Genomic DNA, 13,008 nt, shown 5'->3' with positions numbered 1-13,008 from the left:
ACTCCTCATGCTGGCCCTCTTCCTGAGCCCAGTCTGCTATCTGCCCACACCGGTCACCTTCACTGTCACAGGACATTCGCCTCCCTTCCGGGGCTGCTAATGCTTTTTCGAGTACGAGAAGGGGAGAGCTACTTTGGCTCCCTCAAGGAGATTGATCTGAGGGTCACTTGGCAGTTCACAGCATTGAAGAGCCTCCCAGCCAGTCTTGGGATAGATGGGAATAGATAGATGTGATTCGGAGGCCTCAGCTCACAAGCTCCAGGACCGTCTGACACATCCCATAAGATGCCCGAATTCTTTCTCCTCAACTTCCAAGTCTGGAGCAGGCGTTTTTGCCTTCAAAGTTCTCAGTGTATGCTAGTTGAATTTGTCTGCCATACCTTTCTTTGTCCCTTGTAAGGGTATCCTTGATTTTTTTTTTTTTAACTGGGGCACCTGGGTGGCTCAGTCGGTTAAGCATCCAGCTTTGGCTCAGGTCATGGTCTTGAGGTTCATGCGTTCATGCCCCACATCAGGCTCTCTGCTGTCAACCTGAAGCCTGATTCAGATCGCCTGTCTCCGTCTCTCTCTGTCCCTCCCCTGCTCGCATGCTCTATCTCAAAAATAAACATTAAAAAAAAATAAACTTTTTGTTTATTTGGAAAGAGAGAGAGAGAGTGCACGTGGGTGAGGGGCAGAGAGGGAGGGAGAGAGTCCCAAGCGGGCTCTGTCTGCACCATCAGCGTGGAGCTTGATGCAGGGCTCGAACTCACAAACCATGACATCATGACCCGAGCCGAAGTCAGAACGCTTAACTGACTGAGCCACCCAGACGCCCATCCTTGATAGTTTTAAGTTGCATTTACATATATATAATTGTGTGTGTGTGTGTGTGTGTGTGTGTGTGCATGTGTGTGTGTCCAGGGGCAAAGGAGCCGGTAATGTTGTAATATGATTTCTCCCCAAATAAATTATCAAAAAATCCATTGTATACCAAACTTGGGACTTTTAAAATGCATGGTCTTACATTGTTTGGACTACACAAGTCTTGGATATATAACTGAAATGTTCTCTATGAGCAGGAGCCATTTTTAAATTTTATTTTAATAAAATAAGACTTTTTTTAAATTTTTTTTTAACGTTTATTTATTTTTGAGACAGAGAGAGACAGAGCATGAACGGGGGAGGGGCAGAGAGAGAGGGAGACACAGAATCCGAAGCAGGCTCCAGGCTCCGAGAAATCAGCACAGAGCCCGATGCGGGGCTTGAACTCACGGACCGCGAGATCATGACCTGAGCCGAAGTCAGACGCTTAACCGACTGAGCCACCTCAGTCGAATTTTAAGAACACACTGTAGGAGCACCTGAAGGGGCTCAGTCGGTTAAGCGTCTGATTTCGGCTCAGGTCATGGTCTCACGGTCCGTGGATTCGAGCCCCGCGTCGGGCTCTGAGCTGACAGCTCGGAGCCTGGAGCCTGCTTCGAATTCTGTGCCTCCCTCTCCCCCTTCCCCCTCCCCCTCCCATGCTTGCTCTCTCTCTCTCTCTCTCTCTCTCAAAAATAAACATTGAAGAAAAACACATTGCAAATTTTCAAAAGGTCTTTTCAGACATACTTTCTTTGTAATCATAGGGGTTCTATCTCTGAAAACATCACAGTAGAGGGATGTATGATTGAGGCAACAAAACAGCAAACAAGAGAATGGACCTTCCCCTTCTATTCACTGCGTAACTCTGGCCAATGACTTTTTTCCGAAGTTCAGTTGTGTCTCCTGCAGCTGAGAGATAATCAAGCTCCTTTCTCATGAGTTTGTTTTGATGATTAAATAAAATGTATACGAAGTGTGTTCGAACTGCTTTAAAAAAATTTGCTATTTCTATCATCGTCCCTGTTACGGGATTTGAGGCTGTGAGAACAACATGGAACTTGACAAGGGCCGGGGAGAAATATGAAAGCACTTAGTTACATTCACTAAAATATAGCGACGGAGACAAAACAAGGGAAGACACATCGAGGATGTTTTGTGTATCTTAAATGAGAAATAACGAAGATAGTTCTGTACACGTCCATGTTCCATTTCGTGCGCTCGCAGCTTTTCAGGATTTCACTGCTTCCGAGTCTTAAGGAACCTTTGCACATTTGTTTTGCTTCGTTGAGGCTAATATGCCCAGTAGAAGACATTTGTTTCTTTTTTTTTTCAACGTTTTTTTTTAAATTTTTTAATTTTTTAATTTTTTTAATTTATTTTTGGGACAGAGAGAGACAGAGCATGAGCGGGGGAGGGGCAGAGAGAGAGGGAGACACAGAATCGGAAACAGGCTCCAGGCTCTGAGCCATCAGCCCAGAGCCCGACGCGGGGCTCGAACTCACAGACCGCGAGATCGTGACCTGGCTGAAGTCGGACGCTTAACCGACTGTGCCACCCAGGCGCCCCGAAGACATTTGTTTCTTGAGTTCTTGAGTCTGGATCTTTTTCCAGAGGTTTCAAGCTCCCCCCCCCTCCCCCAATGATGGTAAGAGATTGCAGCTTCCCATGACCTACACTTTGTCCCTAGGTTCTGCTTTTCTCCCAGAGGCAGAATAACTTGGATGGTTTAAGTAGAAAAGGCTTTGGGTAACGTGTGCTGCTCTGCTCCCAGCTCTGCTCAAACTCCCTCTTCAGCGCCCAGGGGTATCCCACCCTAGTCCTAGCCCTCCTGGGAACATGCTGCCGGCAGGTGTTCCCCAGGTCTCCCCTCCTCACAGCCTCAGTGCAGTTCTGAGGGACGTGTTCCTTTGTTATCTGTGCCAAGAATTTATTTTACTTTATTTCTGCCTGCCGGCTCATTTTCCTTTCCCCTCCTCCTCCTCCTCCCCTTTGCCTTAACAGAACACCCCCTTCTCTTCCCAAATAATCACAACGGGAATGCGCAGCCGCTCCTGTGAGCTCGAACTGCGGTCTAGATGGCTAACGTGACATCTAGACAGAAATTGACATATATGAGGCTATTGTGGGGGGATAAGTCCAACAGTTGGGAAGAGATTCCTGCACTTTTTTTTTTTTTTTTTTGCATCCCCAAAGCCAAGGTACTCCATTGAAAAAATTTCTTAATACAAGTAAATCCTGCTCTTATTGGAGGAAAGGAACAGAATATGATGGAGAGAAACAGGAAATGAAAAAAGCCAAGAGTCTGAAAGGACATAAATCAATGAAAAGGACTTTTATCTTATGGTCCTTTATGTTGTTTTTGTCTGAAGAAACGGACTCTAACAGTACAAAACACGGAGGGAATAAAACACGGCAAACATCCATTTCGGGGGTGACTGTGCCTTCCTTGGCCATCCCGATTTTATTGAGGATGTTACTACTCAATCGTTCCAAGGAGCTGATCTTTTACAGGAAATAGGCATCCCTTGGCCTTCTTGGGGACAGGATTCGAGTCCCGTTGATACGTGGCGCTTTGCTTGGCCACTACAATTTCGTCTACGCTCACGAGCTGCAGTGTCACATCAGCTACGGCCCGGAGTCCTCGGGCTTTGGCTGTCAGGGTGTCCCACACCTCTTCCTGGGCCACGTTTATTATCCCTTCGACCCCCACTCCTACTAGGAAGTTGCCAGCCTGGTGAGCTCTGTTCATTTCTGCCATCACTTGGGAGACGGCTAAGCCTGCGTTCTCTGCCAAGGTTTCAGGAAGAGACCGAAGGGCCTGTGCAAATGCCAGGAAGGCAGGACCATTAGGCCCTTCCAGTTTGCTTCCTTTTTCTGAGAGCATTTTCGCCAGAGCCATCTCTGTGGCCCCAGCTCCCGGAAGCAGCCTGGGATCCTGGCACAGCTGGAAGTAGGCATCGATGCCACGGTAGGCGGCCTGCTCCGCGCCCTGCAGCCCCTGGGCTGTGGCCCCCCTGAGGACCAAGGTAACGGCAGGGGTGCCCGGACATTCCCACTCAAACACCACGGCCAAACCTTCCCCCAGCTCCTGCTGGTAGACCCTCCGGCACTTCCCTGGCTTCGGGGGAGGAAGCAGGTGACACATCAAAGGTGTGCCCAGCACCTCACTCAAGTAAACCATATCCCTCCGGGACCTGGCTCGAATCACCATGATGTTGTGCTTGTCAGCCTGCGTCAGGGCATTCTCATCGATGTCCCCCCATGCCACCGCCACGTTAATGCACGCGCTGGCCAGCTGGGCCACCTGCTTTTCTATCAACCGCTCACTTCCTTTCCTGAACGTGGCCAGGTCAGCGGGGCCGGAGAGCCGGGCCGTGGTCGGTGCATTTGGACTGGCGGGACCAAAGCCGCAAACAAAGAGAGCCACTCTGGCGCCGCCGGGCACCGCGGTCACCTGCCCGCAGGGCTCGGCGCACAAGGCCAGCCCCGGGAGCAGGCACGAGTCCTCCAGCCTCCCCCCTGGCAGGGTGCACACGCCCACGCGCTCGCGTCGGAAGCCGCCGTCCAGCTCCTTGGTGGCCCAGCACGCGTGGGCCACCAGCTTGGTCAAGCAGTCGGCCCGGGACACGGCGTGGGTGTTCACCACCGAGTAGAGGGCCCCAAAGGGATCCTCCAGAGGCCCCAGGGAGCGGATGGCCAGGGAGGGCAGCAGGGCCAGGGTCTCCGCGGTGGCCGCGGCGTAGGCCTCGCGCAGCTGGGAGCGGGCCAGGCCGGCGCGCAGCAGGTGCTCGGCCTGCAGGAGCAGCGCTTCCGCCAGCAGGACCACGAAGGCCGCGCCGTCGCCGCTGCTCTCCGCCTGCGTGTGGGCCGCCTCGCGCAGGAGCCGCTCCGCGGGGTGCTCCAGCTCCAGCGCGCGCAGGATGGCCGCGGCGTAGCCCGTCAGCACGGTGGTTCCTCTGGCGGTGACCAGGAGCTTCTGCCGGCCGTGGGGGCCGTAGCAAGGCCGGATGACCCTGGCCAGGGTCTGCGCCGCCGGCAAGCTGCGGAGCAGGTGCCTCCCCTGCGCCCGCGGGCTCCCGGCGCGCCGCCTCGGCCCCGGCCGCTCCGGCAGCCGGGCCCCCGCTGCGGTCCTGCTGGCCATCGGCCGCCGAGCCGGGCCGCGGGGACGCTCCAGGCGCGGCGGCGGGGGCGTCCGGGAAGCCGATCTCGGACACCTCTCGAGGGGGTGGGGGTGGGGGGTGGGGGGGAAAGGAGCCGGAGGCCCGTCCGCCGGTGCGCGGGGAAGCAGGCGCGCCACGGTCAGGTGCGGCGACGGTCGGCGCAGAGCTCAGCCCTCAACCACTCCCCCAGCTTGATCTGCGAGGCGGCTCCCCACGTCTGACGCGTGGCAGCCGAAGCGGGTGTTACCCTGATGGAGTCACAGAGTGGCACGGGGCACCCGGGGCAGAGAATGAGGTCACAGAAGGATGCCTCGAGTTTGGGAGGCCCCGGGGGCAGGCGGGAGTCAGACCAGGTCACCCGGCAGAGGAGGGACTCCCGGATGCGCCAGGGCCCAGGGCTTCGTTGGAACTTTGGAGGCGGCGGAGGGGAGAGCAGGTGAAAATCCCCACCCACTTCCAATTCCAGACGGAGCCGGGGCTCCTGTGAGGTTTGTTGCAGGCTTCGAGAGGGAAACAGTGTTTCGCTTCGCTTCGCTTCCTTGTGCGGGACCGTGTAACACTAGCTCGGTTTTACTGTCCGCCTCTGCCTCTGTGGCCACCTTATCCCTCTGTGCCGTCCGGCAGGTTCCTAACGGTGTCTACGGGGTCTGTCTTTCAGGTGGCAGGTGTGTGATGTCCTGCTTCCCATGATAATGATGTCACCGAGCTGGCAAAGGCGGGTCAACACAAGGGAGGCAAAGACGCTGACAACCTACAGGCAAACTGGGGAAATGTTTGCAGCCCAGTGAAAGTGACCAGCCTCCCAGAGGCGAGGAAGGTAGAATATTGCAGGGGGCGAATGTAAGGCGCCCTCCTCCCCCCCAATCTGACCCTCGGCCCTTAGAATTGCAGTTCCTCCCTGCCAGTAGCTCTCTTTCCCTTGCTCCCTCACTCCCTCCTTTCCTCAAATGGAGCCTGCTGGGGTAATGCTTGCACCCTTTTCGGTTTAATAAATATTTATCGAGGGGCACCTGGGTGGCTCAGTCGGTTGAGCGTCCGACTCTTGATATTGGCTCAGGTCAGGATCCCAGGGTTGTGAGATCGAGCCCCGCGTCGGGCTCTGTGCTGAGCAGGGAGCCTGTGTGGAATTCCCCCCCCCCCTCCCACTTTCTGTCTCTGTCTCTCTCTCAAAATAATTAAAAAATAAATGTTTAGTGAGCACCCAGTGTGTTCAATGGAATGCGAACTCTAAGGGACAGGATCATGGACACCCAGGGAGGGGAAGAGATTTGCACCAAAGGAACACAACTTCCATAGGCATTAGGTGGAGCAGCAGCTGGAAGTGATGACGATGAAGATTATTAAGATTAGGGGAAAGAGAATCATTCCATTCACTTTCACTGGGAAAACCCCTTTTAAGTTTATTTAATAGCAACTCCCCCCAAGGGGAGGAAAAATAGAACTCTGAACTTGATTATACCAGTCAGGAGTCATGATTGTATGGTAGGCACTGTTTTAATATGTTTCCACAGACAAGATGATAGCAAGAAAGAAAAGGAAAAAAAAAATATCAGCGAAAGTGAAATGTAATTAAGGCTAAGATAGAGATAATTTTGGAGAAAAAAACCTTTTTCTTTGAAAAACAACTTGCTTGCTTTTGTAAAAATAATAGCTATTCATTATAAAAGTTAAAAAGAAAAAATACAAAGAAAGTGTCAATTCCAGCCCAGAGATTGCTTTTATTTTATTATTTTATGTTATTTTAGTTTAGTTTAGTTTATTGAGAGAGCGTGAGCTGAGGAGAGGGGCAGAGGGAGAGAGAGAATCTTAAGTAGGCTCCATGCAGAGCCCAACTCGGAGCTCGATCCCACCACCCTGGGATCATGACCTAAGCCAAGATCAAGAGTTGGACGCTCGACCCTCTGAGCCACCCAGGCGCCCCCATTGTTTGCATTTTGATGAACATTATTACTTTGCACATAGATTTATATATAGATTGTTGTGGATTTATACAGTTTTCCGTAAATGGATTGTATGGCACATATTATATATGCTATTCTGTAATCATTTCTCCCTCAACATTATCTTCTCTGGTAGAAATGTTTCTAAGCAGATATGTTTTCTGAAGACTGTGGACAACTATTTTGACCTCTTTTGATTTTGGAGGCTCTTTTAGAAACAGGTGTGAACCTCCATGCCCAGGCTTCAGCAAGCCAAGAACACTGAGAAGAATGACACTGGGGCGCCTGGGTGGCGCGGTCGGTGAAGCGTCCGACTTCAGCCGGGTCACGATCTCGCGGTCCGTGAGTTCGAGCCCCGCGTCGGGCTCTGGGCTGATGGCTCGGAGCCCGGAGCCTGCTTCCGATTCCGTGTCTCCCTCTCTCTCTGCCCCTCCCCCGTTCATGCTCTGTCTCTCTCTGTCCCAAAAATAAATAAACGTTAAAAAAGAAAAAAAAATTAAAAAAAAAATAAAAAAAAAGAATGACACTAACAAATGTTGGACAGAGGGGCAAAGAGGGGCAAAGATGACCGCCTGTTTCTTTATAGAAATGTAAAATGTAACCATCAGCATAAACTGTAGCAAGGTAGGCATATTTACATTGTTTATAAAGATACAGTTTCTTTTTGAAAAGTAAACCCTCCTGGTGTGTGTGGGGTGGGGAATAAACACGCTTGTAAAGGATCATCTTAGCTCTTTTTCTGACACTTAACATATATTTTCCCATTTATTTCACTTATTCCACAACTGTTTATTGAGCTGCTGCGAAATCATAGAGATAAAAGATGTATAAGGCAGACAATTGTAGCCATCCGCACCTGGCGTAGGGTGGGTTACAAAACAGCGAGGGTGGGATACATTCCAGGCCCTGAGAGCCTCGCGGGAGGGGGGGGGGGTGGGGAGCACAGGTGTTGTAGAAACATCCATGGGGACACACAGTCATTGTCAGGGGGAGGGTGGTGGTCAGGGATGGAAGTGAAGTCTAAAGAAGCAGGAATTGGCCACATGACCGAGGAAGGGGCTTGGGACAATGTAATGAAGACTGACAAAGGTGGCTCTGAAGGCTGGAGCACACAGTAAGGAGGAAGGGGGAGGAGTGGCGGGGAGGGGATGGCTGGAGGGTGGTAGGCTTAGGGGGCCACACCAAGAAATTTAGACTTCATCCCGAAGGGTGATGGGTGGGACTCTTGAGTTCCATTTCCACTAGAAAGTGAGGATCTCATCATTGTCTTCGATCTTGATTTATTTTACTTTTCAAAAATGTGTATTTATTTTGAGGGGGGGGAGGGGCAGAGAGAGAGAGGGAGAGAGAGAGAATCCCAAGCAGGCCCCTAGCTGTCAGTGCGAGAGTTCGACGCCTAACCGACTGAGACACCCAGGTGGCACCATAATCTTTGGCCTTTAAAACAGGCCCCAAATGGTACATGTTGGGCTGACATTTTTTGACCTATGTTTACACTGATCAAACTAACCAAGGAACTACTAAGTCATAATTTTACTGTTTACTTTGTAGGCACTGTTATTGTTAAATTCACTTTGATTTTATTTATCCTACAAATAGATTGATTCGATGTAAAATAAATGTGAATGTTTTGTGCCAAGAAAAGTTTGCATGCAGTTAACCTATTATGTAAACTTTTTTCTTTTTTCTTAATGTTTATTTTTGAGAGAGAGAGAGAGAGAGAGAGAGGGAGAGAGGGAGGGAGAGGAGAGACAGAGATAGGACGAACAGGGGAGAGGTAGACGGAGGGAGACAGAGGATCCAAAGTGGACTCCACGCTAACAGCCGACAGCCTGAGGCGGGACTCCAACTCATGAACTCAGAGATCATGACCTGGGCCAAAGTTGGATGCTTATCGGACTGAGCCACCCAGGTGCCCCTATATAAACTTTTCTAACCATATATATATGAATCTGCTAAACGGGGAGACACCAATATAGGCTGCTTGGTAGTTCAGTTGGGTTAAATATCGTCCCCCCAACATTCATATCCTTCCCCAAACCTCAGAATGTGACCTTATCTGGAATAAGATTGTTGCAGATGCGGTCAATTAATGGGAGGTCATACTGTTGTAGGCTGGACTCTTACTCCAACACGACTGGTATCCTTACAAGAAGAGACACATACACAGAGAACACTATGTGAGGGCACAGAGATGCAGAAAAGATGGCCATTGGAGTCATGTACCTACAGCCAAGGTCCCCAAGGATCATGGACAACCACTGGAAGCTGACAGGCAGGGAACGATCGAATTCTTCCCGAAAGCCTACCGCAAGGAGCCAGCCCCGCCAACACCTTGACTTTGGTCTTCGAGTTACCAGGGCTGTGAGAAAATAAATTTCTGTCATTTTCAGCATTTGTTGTGGCAGCGTTAGGAAATTAATGCAGGGGCGCCTGGGTGGCGCAGTCGGTTAAGCGTCCGACTTCAGCCAGGTCACGATCTCGCGGTCCGTGAGTTCGAGCCCCGCGTCGGGCTCTGGGCTGATGGCTCAGAGCCTGGAGCCTGTTTCCGATTCTGTGTCTCCCTCTCTCTGCCCCTCCCCCGTTCATGCTCTGTCTCTCTCTGTCCCAAAAATAAATAAACGTTGATATAGGAATTGCCTTAAAAAAAAAAAAAAAAAAAAAAAAAAAAAAAAGGAAATTAATGCAAACTACTCTTGTAGTCTTGTATTATCAGTAAAGGAGAGGAACCTAAGAGAGTGTGTGTGTGTGTGGGGGGGTGGTGCGTGTGTAGAGGCTGGGGTAGGGTCTCTAGGAGTTTATAACACTTGCTGGCAGAATGCTTTTGTATCCTAAATAGACATAGCTGTCTGCTGCCTCCTCCACCTCTGCCCTCCCCCCAAATCCCCAGATGCATTTCTATTAAAAATATGGTCTTGTACACAATGGATGTAAATATTTAATCTTCCTGTTTGTATGTTTTCCCATGTTTATTTTTCAGTTGCCTGCCTGCCCTTTTTGTGTTTATCTTGTTAAGTACTGACAGGCTTAAAATATAGACCCCTAGAGGGCAAGATTCATATCTATATGGAGTGTGCTGCAGAACATACACTCATGCCTCATATTCTTCTGCACAAATTATTTTTGACGGTGAGTGTTCTGTTTAATTACTTCTCGGTTTCTTCCTTAATTTTTCTGTCTACTAGGTACATGGTAGGCATTACTGAAATAACTCGTGTAAGGCAATTAGAATTTTCAAAGCTAAAAACACACTATGGACTAAGTATGTACTAATTTTCAGGAATTGAAATTCTTAATTTATTTTTAATTTTTAAAGTAATCTCTACACCCAACATGGGGCTCCACTCACAACCCCTAGATTAAGAGTTGCATGCTTGACCCACTGAGCCAGCCACGTGCCCCTGAAGTTCTTTTAAAAACCTTTTTTTTTTTTTACTGAAAAAGGACACAAAATGCCAGCCTATGACTACACCTTTTTAAAGTATAAGTTTAACAGCAAACATATGAAGACAAAGATTGTAAGATTTAGAATTGAAGTTTTCAGTGTTCCTTCTACAACTATAAAAGTTTGATTCCTAAAAAAACCCTGAGGAATTTAAGACTTTACGGGAAAACAAAAGGAGAGTCCATTAATTAGTAGTGAGCCTACGGGAGAGTCTTATAAATATTTTACACTCATCAAAACAAGCAAAAACAGACAAACTCTAAATAAAGACCATATCAATGACATTTATAGGACTCCAATTAGTAAGAATGGCTACTGTACTGTGAATTTTTATTTACCATCACTTGTTTGCTAGACCCTTTGAGGCTCTTATCTTGCTCTGTTTCCTGAGATGTTGCTTTTTCTTTGGTGTAGATAGCAATCCTCACCCCCCAAACCACATGCTAAATATTTAATACACATTCCTTATTATACTGCATGTGCTCTAAAAGATTCAACTATTATAGAAAAATGTAATATAGAAAGTGAAAGTCCCTCGTAATCTACCCCTTCAGAGATGATCGCTGCTAACACTTTGGTGCACATCGACCATGTTTTTAGAAATGGCTACATGTGTACTTATTAAAAGTAGATTTTGTTTGTTTGCTTGCTTTTTGGTGCTTTCAGACACCCTGTGCCTTTCTGACTTTATAATCTGAGTAACTTCAGCTACGTGACTCCTGGTTTTTTTTTTTTGCCACTGCGGTCTCAGAGCTCCAAAATTTGGATCGGAGACATGGAAACACCTTTGGAAAACCTTTATGTGAAACAGGTATTTTTTTGTATCCTTCCTGTGCATCCTGAGTTATATTTTATTTGGTCTGCCCATGATAACTTCGGGCCAACAACCTGCTGTCCTTTTAAAACAGATTCCAAGTGCTTGCCTCACAATAGCTGAAGGAATGGAGATTTAAGGCTGGGCTTAGTATCTTTCATCTTTTCTTTCTAGAAGCATCACTGCACAGACCTCTGTTTCTTCCCTTTTCATTCATTCTACTCCCTTTTCTGTTCTCAGTCCCCTGTTTCCTTTTAAAACTTCTCTCCAGCAGGAGTGACTTGTCCTCTGCACCCTGACACTTAAATTATCCTGACATACAATTTTGTGCGTATGAGACAGTTGGAAGGGACGGCTCTAATTTCCGTAACGAACACAGGTAAACATGTGGATCGATAATCCAATTTTTGAAAGTGTACTTTCCTTAAAGTGTAATGTGCAGGGGGGAAAATGCCAGAGAAAGAATGAGCACTGAAAAAACTTTAAATGTTCCACTTCATAAATTCATCATTAGGCATATACATGTTGTGTTTCTATTTATAATAGTCAGACGCTTTTAATTTATAGTCTGCATTTACCCAGTCAGCTTCTCCCCAATCTCAGAATTCCCGTGGCTGTATATTTAGTAAACTTGAACAAACCGGCAAGGATTAAACCCTGCAGGCATTCAAATGACTATCTTATTATAGTCCTCATTTCAGCCATGTCGAAACAAAACAAAACACCTGCCTGTAGTCAGGATAGGCTTTGGAAATCGAGCCGCGTATACTTTGCCCAAACAGGAAGCACAATTCAAAGTTTATGCTCTGGCTATTGGGAGAGATGGAAGCGAACGAGAGCTGGGGAGCCAGAACACGCAGCGGTAGGCTTCCACCGTGTCGTGAGGACGGAAGGGAATCCTAATGGGAAAGTGCCTAGTGTGTCCGGCCTAGAGGCGATGCTCCCGAAGTGATCGCTCGTCCCAAGCCGTCTGCCAAGGCTTCACGGGTCCTGAATTCTCCCCCAGCTCACGTGTGCTGATCGACAGTGAATGGGAAGCAGAGCACAGAGGAGTTGCCGCCCCATCCGAAGAAAAAGTCCCGAAGCCCGCATTTGCCACTACGCTTTCCGAGAAAGCGCTCGTCTCCCATTGCTAATGCTAGCCCCGTTTCCCCTTGAGCCCGTGAACGCATCGGGAGCTGGCCCAGAGACCCTCCGATTTGCGCGCATCGCAACACGCTGCACGTTACAATCAAGCTGTTGGGCTTTTACTGGTGTGTTGTGGTGCCTTTTTGCGCGTCTTGTGCCTCAAAATGTCAGCGTTCTTTTTGTCTGACAGCTCGGTAAGCCCTTTCTGGCCCATTTCTTACATGACGTTATAATAACGAAACTCTCCCTGGAATTGGATCCCAGCGAAGTTGCACTGCCTCCCCGGCCCGCGGGAGCCGGGGCAGCGCCGGCGGGCTCCGTCCCTCCGGCCGCGGGGCGGGTGGGCGGCGGGGCGGCGCGCCGGGGGGCCGTGCGGGCTTAGCGGCCGCCGGCTCCAGGCCGGGCTCGGGCGCAGTCGGAGCGCCGCCTCGGGCCGCGCATTCCCTGGACCCCGATCCCGGATCGCCGCCTCCGCAGCTTGGCGCTCTCCCCGAGCCGGAGCCGGAGCCGGAGCCGGAGTCGCGGCGCAGCCCGGGCCGCCGCGTCAGAGGAGGCGGGGCGGGAGAGGGGAGGGGGGAGGGGGGAGGGGGGAGGGGGGAGGGGGGGAAGACGGGGAGGAGGCAGGAGGGAGGAGAGCCCGGCAGGGGGAGGGGGGGAGACGGGGGAGGGGCGGTG

General features: G+C 49.8%; 1 protein-coding gene and 1 long non-coding RNA gene across 6 annotated transcripts; one reads left to right on the top strand and one right to left on the bottom strand.

The window, feature by feature from the left end:
* Positions 1-3,275: 3,275 nt before the first annotated feature.
* CCT8L2 (chaperonin containing TCP1 subunit 8 like 2) lies at positions 3,276-5,060 on the bottom strand. The gene has a single exon (XM_047825578.1). It carries the CDS (start codon positions 4,985-4,987, stop codon positions 3,323-3,325), a length of 1,665 nt encoding a protein of 554 aa, XP_047681534.1. The 5' UTR covers positions 4,988-5,060; the 3' UTR covers positions 3,276-3,322.
* A 54-nt stretch (positions 5,061-5,114) lies between these two features.
* On the top strand, positions 5,115-12,441 carry LOC125147990 (uncharacterized). 5 transcript variants are annotated; one of them, XR_007145378.1, is made up of 7 exons: positions 5,115-5,442; positions 5,665-5,823; positions 9,061-9,310; positions 9,927-10,075; positions 11,058-11,202; positions 11,480-11,584; positions 11,988-12,441. It is a non-coding gene; the product is annotated as an uncharacterized LOC125147990 (long non-coding RNA). The 5 variants fall into 5 exon arrangements; XR_007145381.1 differs by having other exon boundaries at positions 11,023-11,202; XR_007145380.1 differs by lacking the exon at positions 9,061-9,310.
* Positions 12,442-13,008: the final 567 nt, after the last annotated feature.

Source organism: Prionailurus viverrinus, chromosome A2 (genome assembly GCF_022837055.1).
Source record: "Prionailurus viverrinus isolate Anna chromosome A2, UM_Priviv_1.0, whole genome shotgun sequence".
In the NCBI taxonomy this organism is placed as follows: Eukaryota; Metazoa; Chordata; class Mammalia; order Carnivora; family Felidae; genus Prionailurus; species Prionailurus viverrinus.
Note: the sequence above shows the minus strand (reverse complement) of the source record. Positions and strands in the feature narration are given on the sequence as shown.

What these genes read in the sequence shown, in the direction of transcription:
- CCT8L2 (XM_047825578.1), bottom strand. Translation starts at nt 4,987, where the DNA reads ATGGCCAGCAGGACCGCAGCGGGGGCCCGGCTGCCGGAGCGGCCGGGG.